Source organism: Mytilus californianus, unplaced genomic scaffold, assembly GCF_021869535.1.
Source record: "Mytilus californianus isolate M0D057914Y unplaced genomic scaffold, xbMytCali1.0.p SCAF_2, whole genome shotgun sequence".
In the NCBI taxonomy this organism is placed as follows: Eukaryota; Metazoa; Mollusca; class Bivalvia; order Mytilida; family Mytilidae; genus Mytilus; species Mytilus californianus.
The window spans coordinates 92,846,753-92,866,621 of NW_026262668.1; the positions used below are offsets into that span (position 1 = coordinate 92,846,753).

Sequence of the window (19,869 nt, forward strand, 5' to 3'; positions counted from 1 at the left end):
GACACGACAGGGAGATGTTTTGCCTTCATGAGATTTGAGAAGGTAAAAAGAGGACAGGGGGGGGGGGGGGAGATTTGGAAATAATTATCTTGGCCTGTGATGAGCTGAAACTATATATATGCAACACAAAATGCAGGAAACCATTAGTTACAAAAATGAAAAAAAAAAAAAAAAAAAAAAATCGCCGGAAAAAAATAAGCATACGTAGCAAATGATGAAAATAAATATTCAATCCGGATAAAATCCTTCTGATTATTCATTTGTTCATTGTTAATTGATTCCGTTACATTGCATCGCATATCTGACGTAAACTCGGATGTATAGATGTAATGTAATCTATAAAACAAGTAGACAGTTAGTAACAAATAAAAGGGTTTTATTTATGGACACTTCATAGATTTTTTTTTATGTGTAAAATATTGACATAAAATGTATACTTCTTGAAAAACATGGATTTTTTGTATGATGCTAGAGATCTAATAGTACTGTACATGTGTAGCATACAATTGTGTATACCATGATCTACAATGCCGTCAGGCGAATTATATTTCTATTAAATTTATAGTTAGGTATATTTGAACTTATAACACTTTCTTGAAAAGGGAGGCAAATAAAAATAATAAAACTAGCAAGTTGCCATACAGTTGGAAAATAAGTTGCCGTACTGTAAATATGCCAACAGTAGCAAGTTGCCGTACCCTAGGCTGGATTCATTTTTACCGATATTCTGTAGAAAACATCTTTTTGATAGCGTATTTCAGTTAATATGAAGTCACACTATCATAATCTAACAATTTGCCTGGAAAAAGAATGAAAAACAGTTGAATATCTGGCCAACGGGGCGACGGAGGGCGATCAACCTCGAAATTTTCTGGTTTTGCAGTATAACACAAAATCTTGTCTTTGTTTGCTACTTGTTGGTATAAAAAATTTAAAGCTTTATATATCAGAAAATCGTTTTAAAAGCGGTAACCTCGTCAAAACGGTAGAAATGGTTTAAATTAAAGGAATTCTTATCTTGTTTATTTATTTCTTCCTTTCTTTCCGCTTCGTTGGTACCCAATTTCCGGTGGAAAAGATACACAGTGATGATTAATGTTAAACATTTATATACATATAATATCTGACAAATATATATGAGATAAATGTTATAATGCGAAAACATTTAAAATACCCGTTTAATGAACTGTAAAACGAAATATCAAGGTGATATTTTATAGCTAATTAATGTTATTCTAAGTCTTTTTTAATCCATTGTTCTTTTCTTTTGTCATTCAATTTCCTTAAAGTTTGCATTTTTCGAATTTGCACTTTCTCAACTGGTTTTCCCAATTCAGCAGCATGAACAGGTTTTGACACACTTTGATTAGTTTTGTTTGGAGTACACTGATTTTCTATGCTTTTTCTGAAAAACGCCCTGTAATGACTTTCTGTACTTTTGTTTAAATCCGATTTCAATTTAACTTTAGTTTTGATCAAATCAATGTTTTTATTAGCATTGTTAACGGGTGAAGTGGTAACAGATACCTTGCCTTCACCAATCATAGAAGTGGTCTGTGTTTTTTTGTTTCGAGTAATCGACGTGGTCTTCCTTTTGTCAGTCGATTGTTTGCCCTCTTTTTTGTAGCTTATTGGATCCTTTTTTGAAAAGCCTGAATTAGTTGTTGAAAAATTTCCGGAATTATTGAAGGCAACTAAAGTCGACCTTAATTGTTCATCTGGACCTTCCTTGTTGGCCATTTCTGATGCAAGCTGTCCAGACTCTTTTTGCAAGGCAGAGCTACTTGAAATATCAGCTTCATTTATACTGTTTTGTAAGAGTTCTTTGTGCTTATCTCGATTCCTTTTCATTAATTTTGTAAAAGAAGAAGCTATTGTTTTATCCTTTTCGTTTATTGTTTTCAACGTCGTTTTGCGTGCCTCTGATAATTTGCTGTGTATGATGTCATTCGACGTATACAGTGTTTGAGCAGTAGCAATCGGGGGTCTTGAAATTATGGAGTCTTCTTCCATCTTTACAAGTATATTTTTCAATGACTTAGACTCTTGCTTCTTGTTTGCAAATTTCGGAATGAAGATATGTCGAAAACTGGGCCTCTTTTGTACAGACGACACTTTCACTGTATTCGGAACAGCATACATTTTACCGACGAAACACATAATGCAAAAAGCTATGACAGCGATAAGAATAACTCCTCCAATGGCTAACACTACAGGCAAGATTACACAATTATTGAAATAACAGGAGTCGTCATCAGATGGTTTATTTGAAGAACCTATTGAAAAAAGTAAAATAAACTTTGAAAAGGATTGTATCACTCTATTGTTTTACCATATACTATATATTCATTTTCGAAGAAACCAAATTTCGTAGATTGAGTTGAACACTCAGTCTGTATTAGCGTGTTAAAAAAATGGATATTACAAACCTACAGCAAGTTTTGTTGAACGCCTGATTCTATTGGTTATTATCCATCAAAATCAACGAAATTAGTACCACACGAATACTAACGAGCATATGAGATGGCTATTGCTTGATTTTGATGGGAAATTTGCGCTTCAACTTTTATTACATTTGCGCCTTAAAAAAGGACTTTTGTGCCTTTTCAACTGGACATTTGCGCATTTAATATAGGACATTTGAGCTTTTGTGTTTTATATGCCTCATCCAGGTTGTCGTAGCGGAGGTAAACTAATATCATTTAAAGTTTAAAAGGCAATTGATAGCAAAGCTAGTGCACGGTTATGTATTACAGTTAAGAGTTAAAAAAATCATAAAACATATAGGACACATGCAGTCATCATAAGTCAAATTTTAGACGCATGAGGTTTTTATAGTGTTGGGTTTTTTTTTTCTTTCTTACCCTTGTATTCATGTTTTACTAAATTTGTACTTCATCGGGAAAGTATAAATGACATAAAGTTTTACTATACTGTCTGTACTATCAACTACAAATACATTTTTTGGCGTCTTAGTACTTTGTGTTTGTATGTCTGTACTGTTTGTTTACACAGTTTTGGCATCCCAATTATTGTGTATACAAAATTATGTTTCCCAATACTGAATGTACTATCAACTACAAAACCCTTTTTGTTTTATTGGCGTCTTTTTCAGATTTATTTGTATGTTTGTTGGATATTCTAAACCAGTTATGGTTGTTTGTCTGTGATGTATGTTTACACAGTTTTGGCTGCTGCATCCCAATTATGACGTCTATTTGGGTTGCTCACCCATTTTCTACATAACAAATGCCTGTACAAATTCAGGAATATGACAGTTGCTTTCCATTCGTTTGATTGTTTGAGCTTTTGATTTTGCCATTTGTTAAGGGACTTTCCGTTTTGAATTTTCCTTGGAGTTCGTTATTTTACTTTTCACCCTATTTTGTCAATATAACTATACTATTGAAAACTGTCATACAAGTGGAAGGTTCAAGTAGCTATAAAATCAAGTATACCTCATCATTTTCTGCGAAAAATACCTTTGCCAAATCAGGAATATGACAGTTGTTCACAATTCGTTTCGTTGGTTGTTAAAGTCGAACGTTTGATTTTTTCAGTTTTTTTTGGACTTTTTGAAATTACCTTGGAGTTCGTTTTTTTTTTGTCATAATTTTCTTTTTCAAATTTCTATTGATTTGTTTATAATACATGTCAAGCTTTTATATAAGCAACGGGTCAAATATTATGACGTCGTTGATAAGTCTCGGTCATAGTATTAAGGCCGGGCAAACACATTTGACGCAACAGAGCAATTTAAAGGGTTTTATAAAGATCTAATAAATGTGTGATACAGTTGCAGGGAAGACAGATATGGTTAAAAAACCAGAAGACACTTTGTCTTTATTGATATATTAATCTCCCTTGTCTTTTTCTTTCGGGACTTTCTCTGAGATGACGATATATCTAAAGCGCCAATTTGGAATTCAGAGACTGCAATTTGTTATGTTGAAATGTGAGAGCTTCTTTGCTGGCTAACACATTTCAGACATTCCTTAATGCTTTGTGCTATGTTCCCGACAGAAGTGTTTACAAAAGACACATTTTGGAATAATTTCATTTAAAAGATTTATTTATATGAAGGTAGACGTATATTAGAGAAATACTTCGATTTTCGATATGGACATAAACGAATACACAGACTACTGACCTTTAATGCAAATGAATGCAGCTCTTTTAACTTCCGAAAACCACAATTCGTATTCATTTACTCGTACCATTATAATTGTACCTTTACAATTTAAGTTGAGTTTTATACTTTAGAGCAATACACCGGTGTATCTTTAAACATTTTTGCATCTTACTTTGTATCTGATAAGCCAGTAAGAATCCTCTATGTTGTTCAGTGACGTCACTATGGAATATAACAGTAACGTTCCCTTTTGTTGTGTAGGTCTGACTTGGAAACCACTCATCTCTGCCGCATGATGTGATAATCGTTGTGCCCGTTGCATCTGTTAAAAAAGAATCACATTAAATGAACTATAATTTAAATTTAAAGCTCACATCCCCTTAAAGTAGTGTTCCAATTTCATTTCTGTCAGATAGATTTAGGTTTCTGGATGATTATTTTAACAATACGATATATTAACACTGGTTTTATGAGCAGCCAAATGAGCTGTAATAATGGTTTAATCAACTTGGGTTAGCCGTGTATTTTGTCATTATGCATTATTTTGTTTGTTTATTTATCATCAAGTCACATATATTCAAATAACTAAGAATTCATTTGAATTTCTGGGAAATAAAATAATCGCTGTTTTATTTATTTGACCAGGGGTGATAACCTATCTAATTTGATAGGAGATAATAAAAATGGTATTTTTGTAATACCATTATTATGATACTGTCATGATTAAAGTTGATAGATAGTTTTAATACATTGTAAAAAATAAAAAAAAATAAAAAAATGAATAATCAATTTAATCTGGGTCTTTAAAATAATCGAAGCAATTGTTTTGATAAATAGATTTGTTTTATCTGCAATAGAATTATTCAATCTCATGTAACTTACATATGATGATATTTGTCTAATAGATATTAAATCACCAAATATATTAACATCCAAAATATAAATACAATGTATAAGGAAGATGTGAACATGAATTACAAAATTCAGGTAACACTAGTTCACTAATGTTCAAATCTCATCAGTCGATTACGAAGAAACAAATCAAGGTAATAAATACAATATAAGGGAATTGCATGAACTACAATTAGGAGCGAGAGTGGATTTGTCTGTAACATTTGATCTTTAATGATGTCTGTTAAAAGTAATTTCTTGTAAACCGTACTGCATGTATTACATACTTGAAAGATCTAACCAGAGACATTACGTACAACAATTTATATGGATGACCATATAGTTTTTGCAGACTGTCAGATGTATATGATTATCAAATTGTTTACTGCATAATGTGGACTTTGTAAACATAAGTATTAGAATATCTTTTATTAACATGTACCACTATCATATAAACGCAAACATACCATCAATAATCTTCACATAATCATACCGACACTTGTTATCATCAGCCTCTATATCTATAAATCTAAAAGATAATTCTAATTGTTCTGGATCTCCTATTCTCTCTATCCTCCATGAACACTCACTATTTCTGCAAAATAAAAGGCAATGATTACATTGTTTATTTTTATTATTCCAACCAGAGTTTCAATTTATGGTTTATGTCCAGCTGATATTTCGTTTACAATCATATAATCTCTTTTTCTTCAGCCTTGTCTACTTATATTTAACCGTTGGGTATTTCTGCTAAGCATTTTAATCCCAGTTATGGTGCAATTCCTACATAGTTGTTATGCATATTGTCATGTTGGTATAGATGCCGTCAATTCAATGCGGTTCCTTCACTTAAGAAATTGCAGTCGACAAAGGAGTAGGTCCAGTAAGACTCCCTTTTGATCCCAAAATATAGCATTTTACAAATTTGTTAAAATGTAAACTTTTATCTATTTATTAGAAAGTAGAATACTTTTGCTATATAAATATTGTCTGTTTTGGACAAGACAATGCACATGCTTGAGGTACTAGCATCATTAGTTCCTGCAAAATTACCGAAATCTTCACAATTTTAACATCTGTGCTATTTTTATACGGTTTTTGTCTAAAATGGAAGCGGCCGCACTTATGTTCAATCTTAATATTTAAATATATGTTGTACTTGATGATATTACACAACATATATAAAGTTGAGACTAAACACGAATGCGGCCACTTTCATTTTAGACAAAAACCATCTGAAAAGTGACGTTTTGTGGCATATTTGATAGATTCTTTATATTTAAGCTTGAATTTGAGTGTCTTTAATGACCAAATCGAATCAAATCTTTTACAAAAAACTAATTGAATCTACTGAAGAAGACACCCAAGTGTTTAAAAAGTGTCAAAAAACTTTAATCAGATGTACATCAAATTTTAGGCTAAAATTAGCCCTTACCGAACCTTCTCCTTTGATCAAAGACTTTTTTGCCAGTTTTTCTATGTTCCATTTTACTTCTCTGTTTTGTTTTGTATTTCTGCCCTTCAAACATTTAGTACTGGTGATGTCGGATAAATGTTATTAAAATAAAAACTCATGTTGTGTGCCCATATTGTCAAACATATTATACGTTTTATACCTTCACTATTTTGGTATTGTTAGGCAACTTTGGCTTTTGTGCTCCAAATTATGGTTTCGGACGTGCTTGATAAAATTCTTCAAGAATCAATGTAGTTGCATGGGAATCATGATTACGCAACGACTCATATCTTTAATAGGTTTTTACAACAACTAGGTTGATGCAACTGCTGGTGACGTTTCTTCCTCAAGGGCATTGCCAGTCTTGTAGTCAGTGCTATTGTGCTGACATGAACTATCTATGATAATGTAATTTCCTGTAAATCTGGTGATTTGTTAAATGTGAGTAAACGCTCAGGTTTGTCTACCCCTAGGTAAAGATAAAGATTTTCGACAGCTTTTGGAGTATTTGTTTTTCAATTTCCTCAACTTCCATTTGTTATTTTCCTGGCAAGTGGGTATTGTCTCTTTGACACATTCCCCATTTCCATTCTCAATTTTATGTAAGATTTGAAAGAAAAGATGTTGGTCCTTTTTTATCATAATACTTATTATGTTCCATCATTTGTATACATCCAATGCTTTCATAGGTTAAATTAAATCAAAGGCAACATTATTTTTCTATTCAGTAATTCAGTAAATACTATTGAAAAATATTTACCAATCGTAAAAGAAAATGTAAAAAAACATTAATATTATGATTTCAACCCAAAACTGTTTTTGTGTGTGTCTCTTTTCAAACTTCAAGATTGGAATTAATCGGCATGATTCTTTATTTGAAAGCTAGGATTTACAATTTAATTCGTTACCCTCCGTTTTCTTGTTAATTTGTGGATTGTTTTTGGCATAGCTTTGTAGAGAAAATGATCTCCGAATGTCCTGCCTATCATAAGATTTTGAATTATGTTAATACCTAACTTCAATTTTAGGCACATGGTCTGCAAAGTTATGAATAGGGATTAAACAACATACAAAAACAACAACGTACCACAATGTACCTAACTGAAACAAGACTTGTCAACAACAAAAACAAAAAAAAATTCAAAAGAGCAAAAACAAAAACCAATCTGCAGGAATTTCAACAACAGAAAAAAACACCACTTAAAAACTAAATGAAGTTAGAATCAGCAACACATCTAAACGTTCTTAAATGAAAACTATATTGGTTTGAATCTAGCCAAAATGTGTCCATGATAAAGAGAGTAATGAAAGTGAACTTGACGAAAATAGTTCACTTACTTTTTTTTACCGTAGTGATATATATTTGTATTATTTCTTTTGAAAATTCGATTTTTTTATAATGAAAATCATAATTCAATTCCAATTGCAATGATTTCGCTGGGGTTTTCTGATATCAAAACTTGTAAGCTATCAGCTATCTGCTGTGCTCAATTGAATTGAGATACATTTTAAAGGTTCAAATACAGACGTTTAATGGTAAAACGTTGGGAATCCATGTTGCTCTTAGATCATAATCGTTTTCACAAAAGAACACTGATCTTAAAGCACTATTATATGAAATTTGGAAATACAAATCAGATTTTTGATAAACAAGACTTAAATATTTGATCAAATCTTGGGTAATCACTCAATACCATCTAATATACCAGGCTTATACTGTAGAACACTATACGCATATTTCGTTTACATAGGATTCATTAGTAACGCTCGAATTATTTGTTGGAAGGCAGTTAACTACCAGAAAATTACAGTATCAAGAGAATTTTATGCCAACACAAACGTGCCGACTACGAAGGATATTTTGACACCCTCGGGATCGAAAAAACCACCAGCAGTGTTGCATGGACATAGAAGTTGTCAAGATACCAGAATCATAATTTTGTACGCTAGACGTTAGTTCTGTCTGCAGAAGATTTATCAATGGTGCTCGAAACAAAACAGTTGGAAGTCCAATAAAAAAATGAAGTTGGCACTGAAAAATAGTTGTGCCAAATCTGGATAAGGCTATCTATGTATGGATGTAAACAAAACTTGGTGCGTCAAACTATTTACTCAGTTTATGAGCAATATATTTGCAGAAAATTGCTGTATCAATTATATTTCTTGCGAGCACAAGAGTGCTGAGGTCTGGGCTTGTGATAACCTTGGGACAAAAAGTGACATCGATCCAATGGTTGTAAAAACTCATATAAAATACCAAACGAAAAAATTAATATGCCAGACGCGTGTTTCCTCTACATAAGACTTATCCTCAAATCTGGAAATGCCTTTATATGCCTGGGTGGAAACAATATTTTGTGCTTTGAATGATTTTGATATTTTATGAGCAGTTAATTTACAGAAAATATCCGTATCTTTTAAAACCTCAAAGCAACGACGTATATTTTGAACATGGAAAATTAATTATGAAAAAAACGAAAATGTGAATGCAAAACTTTTTCCCAGGGTCATTATGTAGTCTTTTAATATATTGATTTCCAAATACTCTGTAAAAGGATTTTGAAATGAAATGGTTTGAGGTATATATTTTTTTAGGAAAACTTGCTGAGGTGTTATAATGAAATTTAATGGTATAAAGATGTTACTGAACATGATTCTTATATTATTTTACACAATATTTTTAAACGTTTTCTCAAAAAAGGCTGAATAATAAAATGTAATACAAGCATGACACAAATTTAAAAAAAGTTACTATAATACCTACATTGGATACTGGTTAGGGAACATCGGGCTACTTATATATTGTACTGTAGTGGATGCCACTTTTGTCAGAATAGAAGTACACGCAGAACTAGCTAAAATAAAGTAAAATAAAAAACATAACTATATGTATGTTTTAAATAAAAAGAAACTCAACGAGGAAACAATATTTTTGCATTAGCATAGTGGAAATAGTACAATGCAATCATAATATTATAATCCGAGTTCAAGCTCGTCGCAACTCGGTACAAAACAAAATATTGACAACGAATACTAACATTTTCACTTATCAATTTCTAGATCATGTAGTGTTAAGTCAGTAAAATCGAATTTTAGTGAATTAAGACTTTGTCGTCAGATCAACACCAAATCACAGCAATACACAAGCATAATACCACATAATGTAATTACAGATTGCATGTGAAATTATTCAAGAAGGCATGAATTTAAATCTTGTATATTCATTGAGGATCATACAAAAATACCTACAAAAATCTTTAGCTGATATAACGTTGTATGAAAATCCCTTTTCCGCTGCACTGGACATGCTGTCAGTGATAAATGAGGTATATATATTACCAGTCGAAGCTATAAAATATCTAGGATATCCCATGTTTGAGCAAGTGTGCAATTTTAAACCAGTGGTGTCTGTGCCTAAAAAACAATCTTAATAATTTAAGCCATTAAGTATGCCACAGTTACAAAACTAAACTTTAACGATACGATGAAGGTTACCATTTTATTGTTTGTGTATGTGTTAGGATAAATTAATTTTTTATATTGTATTAAAAACTACGTGAATATTAGCCGTGAAGGATCTTAATTCTTGGTTTGTCGTCATTATGTATAATTATTCAATAAGAACCAAAGGAATTTGAACAAAGGGTTTCAATATAATATGTATTATATTTTACTCAATTAGTCTGGAGAAGAAATGAAGTTACTTGCTTTGTCATCAAATCTGGCTTAACTACAGATTAGTACTAAATTATAATCGACACTCTGAAATTAAACTGCACTCAACTCACCCTGACAGAGATTGAAGTCCCTATCGGTCATATATCTCCTAACGTTTCTACGTATTTATACATCATTGGCTTCTAAAAATGTTTGGGTTAGAGCGTTTCAATCCAAACACCCCCCCCCCCCCCCCCCCCCAAAAAAAAAAAGCGTTTCAGACGCACGAAATGTATAAACTTACTTTCATCTGCATTTATTGTACATTGGTACAAGCGTATATTGTACTCGAATAAGTCTAAAGTGTACACAACCAAGCATCAATCACACTTAGTTTAATCAGGACCTTTACTCGGGCGACTCTACCTGGTCTGAAACACGTCTGCACCGTTTTTATGATTTTGATATGTGTGAAAATACAACTGTTTAGTACTGTTTTTAAGATATAAGTCAGTAAAATCATAAAAAATGGTTGATGATAAAAAGAACAAAAAGTACACATATTCAGACTGTTTTTGGTATGTGGTATTTTGTCCATTCCTAACAGCTTGCAAACTTGAGGATTGTTCTTTTTCATATTCTTTCATGTGCATTTATGCAAAATCAAACAACCTTTCAACTAATCTTAGTCTTCTTTCTACTGAATAATGGCACTTTAACTCAAAATTATATTTAATTCACTCCTATACATAGAAATACTTCCTAGCATAGCACTTTCAGGAAGGTTTTTCTGAACTTCTATTTAAGAGCTTAATGACAAGAATCATGTTAGATTAAAAAAACTTTTCTATGAATAAAAAGTACATAATGAATGCCTCAAATTGGGCCTTCTTTTCATAAATGGTTCCAACCCATAAAGAGGATTCCTAACCTTATCTATACGTAACCATAACACTAGCCCTTACCCTAACAAAAAATGTTTTCGTCACATCATTGCGGTGGCAAACTAGAATTTTTATTATCATAACGGGAATAACTCGTATCAAATTTGATCATAAAGCCATATTCAGTCTATGTCTATGTTGATCAAATGGATCATACATAGTTTTAAGTATCTCCCAATCTTAGATATCTCTCATTGTCTTAATATATGTACAAGTTGAAGTTGAAGTTTATTTTTCGAGAAATATAGCTTGTGTAGCAATGGATATAATGTATATGGACACGTTAATCATCTATATCATAAAACCTCGGTAAATTGGATGAGAGAGGATTACTAGAAACACAACATAAACTCGCTATTCATAAACTACCAAATCGTAATGATGACAATATATATTACATACCGTCATATATATTTATTGTATCCCCCGTGCAGTCAATAGATGCGTTGATTTGGACCAAAAGTGATGATCCTGTTATGGATGTGGAGTGCTTCCAAGAACATGTTTTGTCGCTGGAAATGTGATGTAAACTGACGTATTAGAGACTGAGTTTGCATTTGGAATATTAATATATAATATATTTGTCATTTCCATAATTTTACCATGTCGACCCTAGTTTATTCTTAACATTTTTATCGATGGTTCTCTTTACGTCTCATGAGTCAAAGGTTGAATTCAACATCAACAAGGCTTTTAAGAAAAATATCATTAAACAAGATGTACACAAAAGATCTTCACTGGTACTAATAAAGATTCTTAAAATATTGTACAAATACGCTTGCATAAAAAAATTATCTGTACAGACAGAAATGACATTAAATGATATATATAAAATTTAGCTTTAGGTTACTGCATATAGAAAATGTTAAAATAATACGACAATTCAAAAACTGTTTCCCATATCTGACAATTATGTTGATGTATTTTTTCAATTCACTCCCTAGTCAAAACTCAATGTAGATTATGTTTAATGTATAATGTAACAGATATTCATCAAATTTCAACTGGCCAATGAAGACATCTATTTTTTTTATAAAATGAATTTAAGATCTATAGAAAACAACCTTAACCACGCATAATGTTGATGTGCCTGTCCCTGTCAGTTGTTGCTTTTTGTCGTTTCTTAATGTTTTTGTCATTTGCGGCATCAGTTTGGTGTCAATAGCAGATTTTTTATAGTTATATTCAAATACAGCATTCCTAGACTCGGATGATTTAAAGCTAAACATATTTGATGAAAACCTAACTATTGCTGAAGAAAAACTTTGCTTTTAGATGTCTTTTGTTTTTGTGTTGATGAGTTGCTGTCTCGTTGATGTTTATTCGATATAATATCCCTTTATTCTTATAAGGTAGATTTTTCACTAGTAAATGCAATTTTAATTAAATGATCATTTTGTTATCTGATACGATCTGGACATGTGCAGTATTTAGCTTAATGTCTTCAGACATATTCCCTTTGTTAGAATCAGTTCTGATCAGATACATCGGTTGTTGTCAAATAAGATGGATTGAGTCTTTTTTTCAATGTGCAAGATGCTGTAATCTACTTTAACATATTAGGACTTACGTTCTTTCACGGCAATGTCTAATTTATTTTTTATACTCAAATCGGGTATAAAACAAAATATAATAGCCGTTTCGGTATGAACACATGTATCATGCATTTACTAAAAGATTATATTAGTGCAATGTAATTAATCAGAAAATTTGAAATAATAAATGACAACTATTTCCAGAATTGTTAAAATTTGCAATACTTGCTTCTCCATTGATCACATTTTGACAATCAAGCTAAAAATAAGACTGCGTGCAGTATAATAAATTATGCTTACGTTGAGTATCCATTGTCATAGTTAGGACTCTGTACACTGGCGGCTGAATACCCAACTGATAAAACACTAGTTGTACCACTACACTGACTACATACTTAAATGATAAAATTTTATATCTAAAATACTATAGTATATGCGAAACTATTTACAATGTAAGAACAAAGAAATAATTTAAATCAAGAGAAAAACGTTTCATAAATATCCTTTAAAAGAGCTATTTTGATATCGAAAACATTGTTTCGGTCATTCAAATGTATTGTGTTTATTTCGTTAATAAAGGTTAGAATGTAAGAACGTGTTCTTCAATAAATTCCTTGCCTGAGTTAGAATTTATTATGTATGTCAATCATTGTATCTTACTGATATTTTTCTGGTAGAATTCAATGTTCCTTGTACACAAAAATAAATTGTTCATTTGCAAAGATCAGATTGTCTTGTTAATTTTGTTATTCAATGAAAATAGAAGTGAACTGTCTACATTGTACACGATGTTGAGATATGAACAGAACATTGTACTAGACATATGTGTTTGGTATTATCACATGTACATCTTACTTCTTATAACCTTTTTCGCAATAAAAAATTTTTTTTTTCTTGTAAGACTTTTTAAGTTTTATTCATAATTCAATATCCTAAATGCGCAATTAACCAGATAATTTCGATATATTAGATATATACAAACAAATAACCGCTAGTCTAACTTCTTACCTCTGGAAATGTTCGTCAAAAGACATATCCACCAAACATAGTACATTACTCGCATATACAAAAAAACTGCATCTGGACTTCTGTTGAAATCAATTCAAAACTGAATTGAGTCAAAGACAAAAACTTGAACTTCATTCAAAATTCCAGTGGTCTACATTGAAGGTGTAACGCCACATACTTTGATGAATCTTCGCTGTCAATTAAATATCAAAATTGTTTATAACAAGTCATTTGCAAGACCAGATAGACTTTCCCTATATTAAAAAGATTTAGAGCAAAACTAAAACAAAAGATTTATTTGCGTAAATCATAAATGTGTTCTTTAAAAGGCGCGTTTTAAATTTCGGTTAGTATAGGCCACGAAAGAATAACATGCACAGGAGCAAATTAAGTTTATGTACTTGATAGAAAGAAAACTGTTTATCTATTTAATTAATAAAAAAACTAATCTCTTTTATGTATGCTTCTTAAGGAATAAAGATGATTGAGTAATGCAAATTTTGTGATGAAATCGATATTATTGAAATTTAAATCAAATTGTTACAATCACTGAATATAAGGGTTCCAAATATCAAGATTGATTGATTGTTGCGAGTTTTACGCGCGTTTCCAAGATTATATGTGCTGATACTTATTATAGTTGTATACATTGAAGAAGTCTTAATAAAGAAAATAAAACATTTAAGTCACCGGTGTTTATTAACTGAAAACCCGAGTTAATTGAACAAATTTATCGTAACTTCGGCCTGAACATTTAACAATGAAGTATCAGCATATCACAACAAAACGGCAGCTCAAATCCGAACAAAGTAAGTGACATTTAATGTATCGAACCGGAAATAATTCATTGTAGCATGGGTAGATAACTATCTTTAAAGTTACTTCCGACTATTTTATAAAATATCAGCTGACAATGCATTTCTTTATCAAAAGGCGTGGTCAAATATCTGAAGGATGATCTTCGTGTAGATAACATTATACAAGAGATATCTGATTTACTAAACTATAAATTCCAAAATCAATTCACCAAGGCATTTGGTGCGTTTGTTACTACTATACCCCAAACTCCTTTAAATAAGAACTCCCATGTTATACAGAAATAACTACAAACAATATTGTCACGATGAAATTTTTTTTTTTTAATGATTTAAAATTTGTTAGCATATCTTTAAAAAAGAAAAGGAAACTCATACAGATTTAAGTCTGCCACTACCGATATTCACATGGCATAGAAATTGGTTAATAGTAAAAATTTGAAAGCTTAACTGAATTTTTGCATTAGAAACATGATGGGTAACGTTACTGGAGCAGGAATTGCTTACCTCCCAGATGATCATAGTTCGGCCAGTGTTTTAATGGATTTCTAGTTGCTCAAAACTTAGTTTTCTGTGTAGCGTTTTGTTGACTTGTTTGTCTTTTCGTAATTTTTCTACATCCATTTTTTGTCTCTTTGGCCATTGTGTTGTCTGTTTTTGTTCGACGTTTGGTTTATTAATTGTCATAGTTTATACAATGGATCCGCTAAAAGGCCAATTGTAAACTAAGGTAGAACTTTGTAATCTTACCAAATCATAATTTTTTTAAATATGGGTCTTTTCAAGATAACTATTGAAAAGATAGAAAAGGATGTGCAGAATACTGTTAATATAGATGTTTCATTCATTTTTTAATTAAAAGTTGTATTTTTCGTTAGGTTGAAGTTCCATTAACTTCTTTCAATACTATACCTCATTCGTAACTACATATAATGCACACATTATTCAAAAACAACATTTCAGTTTTAAGTTATTGCGCTTTGATCGGCAATAAGAGAAAACAAATGGTTAAAGTGTAAAATTAATCCAATTTGCGTGGTTAAATCTTTTGAAGCGCTTACTTGAATACATATGCCTGATACAATCATTAATAGAATTTATAAATAATATTTCGTAGTAGTGCGCATTAGATTTTAAAGGGGGCATATAAAATCAAAACTTGAATAATGAGGCTAACGTCGTTGTCAGAACTATCCCGCTAATATACTAAAATGTTAAAGCGTAAAAGATTAACAGAAATAACCCAAAATATTGGACAGTCCAAAATACCATACCAGTCACAACCAATAACAATTATCTTACTAGAATCTACCCCGGCCCCTACAAAAAACCAAATAAGGACAGAAACAAACAAAAGTTTAGATTTTGCACCCACACTTCACTATATACATGAATGAATAGGTTTTAATAACATGATCTTTAAAAACTGGTACAAAGATCCAAAGGAGCAATCTACATGTAAAAAAAAGAGAAGATGGGCCGGTCTAAGGAAAAAAAAAACTAAAAGCTAAATTAGAATGTGTAAAGATAAACCTTTATAGAAATGACATAATCACAACTTTATATGACGAGAAACTTTCTTAGTTATAAAAACATCCCTTACTGCCTAAAATCCGGTTAAGCAATACGTAAAATAAAATATTACTTATTAAATTTCAGGAAATAAACTTAACGTCTGAAATGTTCGGGTATTAATTGCTTATAGGTAATATCTTAATACTTAATTTAACTTATTGTCTAACATATATAATTATGATGAGTACAAAGATTTGTATCTAATTCTCTTACAACTTACCTCAAATGTGCATGTATAAAAAATAGTATACATTAAATTGATATACAACGAATGATTTATTTCTCAGAGCTTTATAATTCTAATTATTTGGAAAATTTATTCCTAAAAGATTGTTTTTATTGGTTTGTTTTTATGAACTGTTACTTATGAAGCCCGAGATTTAAAAAAATAATTAGGTTTTGTGTACATGTGCATTTATTTTAAATGAATCTAAATTTACGGACCTATAAACAACATCAACGTAAAATTTAAGGTTGTAATAAAAAAAATCTTAACTGAATCTTTGTATTTATAAAATAAAATAATTAAATAAAAGTTTTAATTAATTTTAATTTGTGATTACGAAGTCATGACTTAACAATTTGCATGACTTTTATAAAGTGTGGTTTTAATATTTAACAGAACTGGGTCAATACCGCTGCTAGTAGACTTTCAATTGTTTTGTTATAAATTAGGCCGTTAGTTTTCTCAATTGAATTGTTTGATATTTTTCATGTCGGGGCATTTTATAGCCGACTATACGGTATGGATTTTTTCATTGTTGAAGGCCGTACGGTTGCCTATCATTGCTTACATCCACTTTATTTGAACTTTGGTGGATAGTTGTCTCATTGGCAATCATACCTCATCTCCTTATTTTTATATCAGTCCCCGACGGTTTCATCAGATCAGTGGTCAGTACTTGCATGATTTATAACAAACCTTTCTATAATTGTTTGTTTATAAATTTAGAAATTATTATGATACTAAGGTTTCAACTCCCTCGTATACATCCTTGGCATTTCAAATAATTGGCTTCATGCGTTCTTTGTGAAGGAAAAAAAAGCGCTTCGGCCGCATGCAATTTATAACGTGTTGTTTTCATTTTTTACCAGCTAGACATACATTACATTCATTACCAATTATACATAAATTAGGTTCATTGAAATATAAAACGCGACTACAGACAAATGCATAGCGAACAAGTTGTGAAATATGCACACCGTAAGTAGGGGCCAACGAAACATCACAGCCCAAAAAAAAGGAAAATACACAATACAATACAATACAATACAATACAATACAATACAATACAATACAATACAATACAATACAATACAATACAAAACAATACAATAATACAATACAATACAATACAATACAATATGCTTAATTTAAAAACACTCTGTCACATTCACATGTAAAACAAGAAATAAACATATACATACAAAATACAATCACATACGATCATAGGAAGAAATGAAACAACTCTAAAATGAAATATATCAATAATTACTATACTTTATAATGATTAAACTAGATTTGAAACGAAAAAAGATATATTATTCAGTACCTTTATATTACCCAAATGATAGTAATCCTTTCATTTTTGACGCGCTGGGATATTTTACATAGTACTCTGGAATGTGTTGATTTCTGATATTTAATATTAAGATGGAATTGCATTCGAATAAGTAATGGTATTCATTACAAACAGCGTTCAAACACATATGATATACCCTATCTTCTTTCGGAATATTGTACCACCTACCCAGCTCTACTGGAATACATTGTGTCCTTTTCGGACTATATTTACTTTACGAAAACGTTTCTCAATCTTTTGATTGTGACTTATTGATTTATTTCTTTAATATTATAACCACCAGAAGCTAGTTTTATATGACTTTAACCCATCTTTTATGCTTTGGCTTTTATATTGAAAACTAGAATAGTTGGACAGAAAAGGTTGGTCGACAATCGAAAATCTACAAATACGTTCACATGAACGAAATCCTCATTGCTTATATGAGTTATATTTACTTATTCTGTCAACAGGTCTTGTATAGTCTCGTGTTTCACATAGAATAAATTAGCCCATGTTATATTATCCAGTTCTTTTTGCATTGTACTGTTCTGAGGTTCTGTTTTGGGTATTTCGGTTTTCATTTTCGTCCTTAAAATCTACTAAAATATCAAAGATAGAATTGAGAATATAAATGGGGAATGTGTCAAAGAGACAATAACCTGACTAAAAAGCATAAAACAGCCCAAGGTACATTTCACTTGTTTATAGTATTAGATCCATTGTATAAGACGTTGTTAACGCCCTAAAGAAATGCAGTTAGTAAATAAACATAGTCATTTTCTGCTGCATTCATTAAATATATTCTATAATTGTAAGTTATTAAATGATAAAAAGGTTATTTACAGCACTGTTATAAATTTATGTCTAACATGTTTCAACAATGTTTTTTGTACGATACTAAATTCTTTAAAAAAACATATCTTTAATTGCAATGACTTGTTAGTTTAAAAACACATGTACCGAATACGATACAAAACATTTAAAATTTAATGCTCAATAAATGTTTAAAAATTGAAGCAGCTTTCAAAGCAACAAGATTGATGTTGTTTTACAAAACATGGTATTTAGTAGTCTGTAAAGAAATATATTTTGACATCATATAAAAGATGCACAAATTACAACAATAAAACTTAGTTTCCACTGTAAATGTCTTTCCAAACCTTCAACTGGTGAATTATGCCTACAATGGTATATGCTAGTGGAAAATAATGCCAAAATCAGGCAAACGCGAGTTTGTATGCCTTTCACTTATCTTTAGTAAATAATCTCTGAACTTGCAAAAAAATTAAGAATAAAAATAAAAAGAGTCTTTCTGTACAAAACTTTGTAGCTCACTCTATAGTGACTACATTTATATATACATGTTGTCGTCATTGGTATTATCATGGAAGTATTATTGACAGTATCCTTATAAAAATAAGGAGATTTGGTATGATTGCCAATGAGACAACTATCGACCAAAGTTCCAATAAAATGAATGTACTTTTACCGCTTTCGATAAGCATAACCACAATCTTAATACGTCAGTAACATCAGACGTCAATATAGAAAATAATGCTCCTTCCACTTGAGACTGTGAAACATCTAGTTTTAGATATGTTCCCTATGGTCGTGTCATTACAGGAGACCTCAACAACGTTGAAGACCGTGAGGTCAAAACTTTTCTTAAGAAAGGACCTAAATATCGTTCTCCATCTATTATAGATTGGAAACAGTATCGTCAGGTCATTAAAGACACTTTGTCTGCCTACTGTAAAAATTGGTGTAAACGTGAAAAAGCTGATAAAAATTCTGTAGACAGTTATTTTAATAAAATTATGAATACAGTTGATATTCGTATATCTCATTTTGAAAACAATTCTGAAATTAATAATAGGGTTCATAATATACCCATTTCTAGAATAAAAAAATAAACTCCAAGTACTCGCAAAGCGGTTTGTGTTCGTACCGGCAGACAAAGCAGCCAATAATGTTGTGGTGGTGTGACTCATATACTACACAGAAGTTCTCCAAAACGAAATTATCAATTTTCAACATTCAAACAGCTTATTCTCTCGATCTCAATGACAAAATATTGGGATAGGGAACATATCAAAAACTTCTATCGATGTCATGAATATTGTCGATAAACGGCTAAGATATAATAAAAAAATACGTTCCACAGAGAGTCAAATTGTTAACAAGCATATCACTGCCACTACCCAGCGTAAAGCTTCTTCCAAACATTTGAAGTCCCGATTTTGTACTGGTTACCTAAATTACACAAACAACCATTTAAATTTCGTTTCATC

The 19,869-nt window shown here is 31.0% G+C and overlaps 1 protein-coding gene across 1 annotated transcript; it reads right to left on the reverse strand.

Moving 5' to 3' along the window:
- Positions 1-1,135: 1,135 nt before the first annotated feature.
- LOC127730404 (uncharacterized) lies at positions 1,136-13,831 on the reverse strand. Its single transcript, XM_052238788.1, has 8 exons — positions 13,624-13,831; positions 12,916-13,009; positions 11,483-11,592; positions 9,729-9,893; positions 9,244-9,334; positions 5,491-5,618; positions 4,305-4,454; positions 1,136-2,276 (listed from the first exon to the last, which is right to left on the reverse strand). Exons 1-8 carry the CDS (start codon positions 13,676-13,678, stop codon positions 1,231-1,233), a joined length of 1,839 nt encoding a protein of 612 aa, XP_052094748.1. The 5' UTR covers positions 13,679-13,831; the 3' UTR covers positions 1,136-1,230.
- Between the last annotated feature and the right edge of the window lie 6,038 nt (positions 13,832-19,869).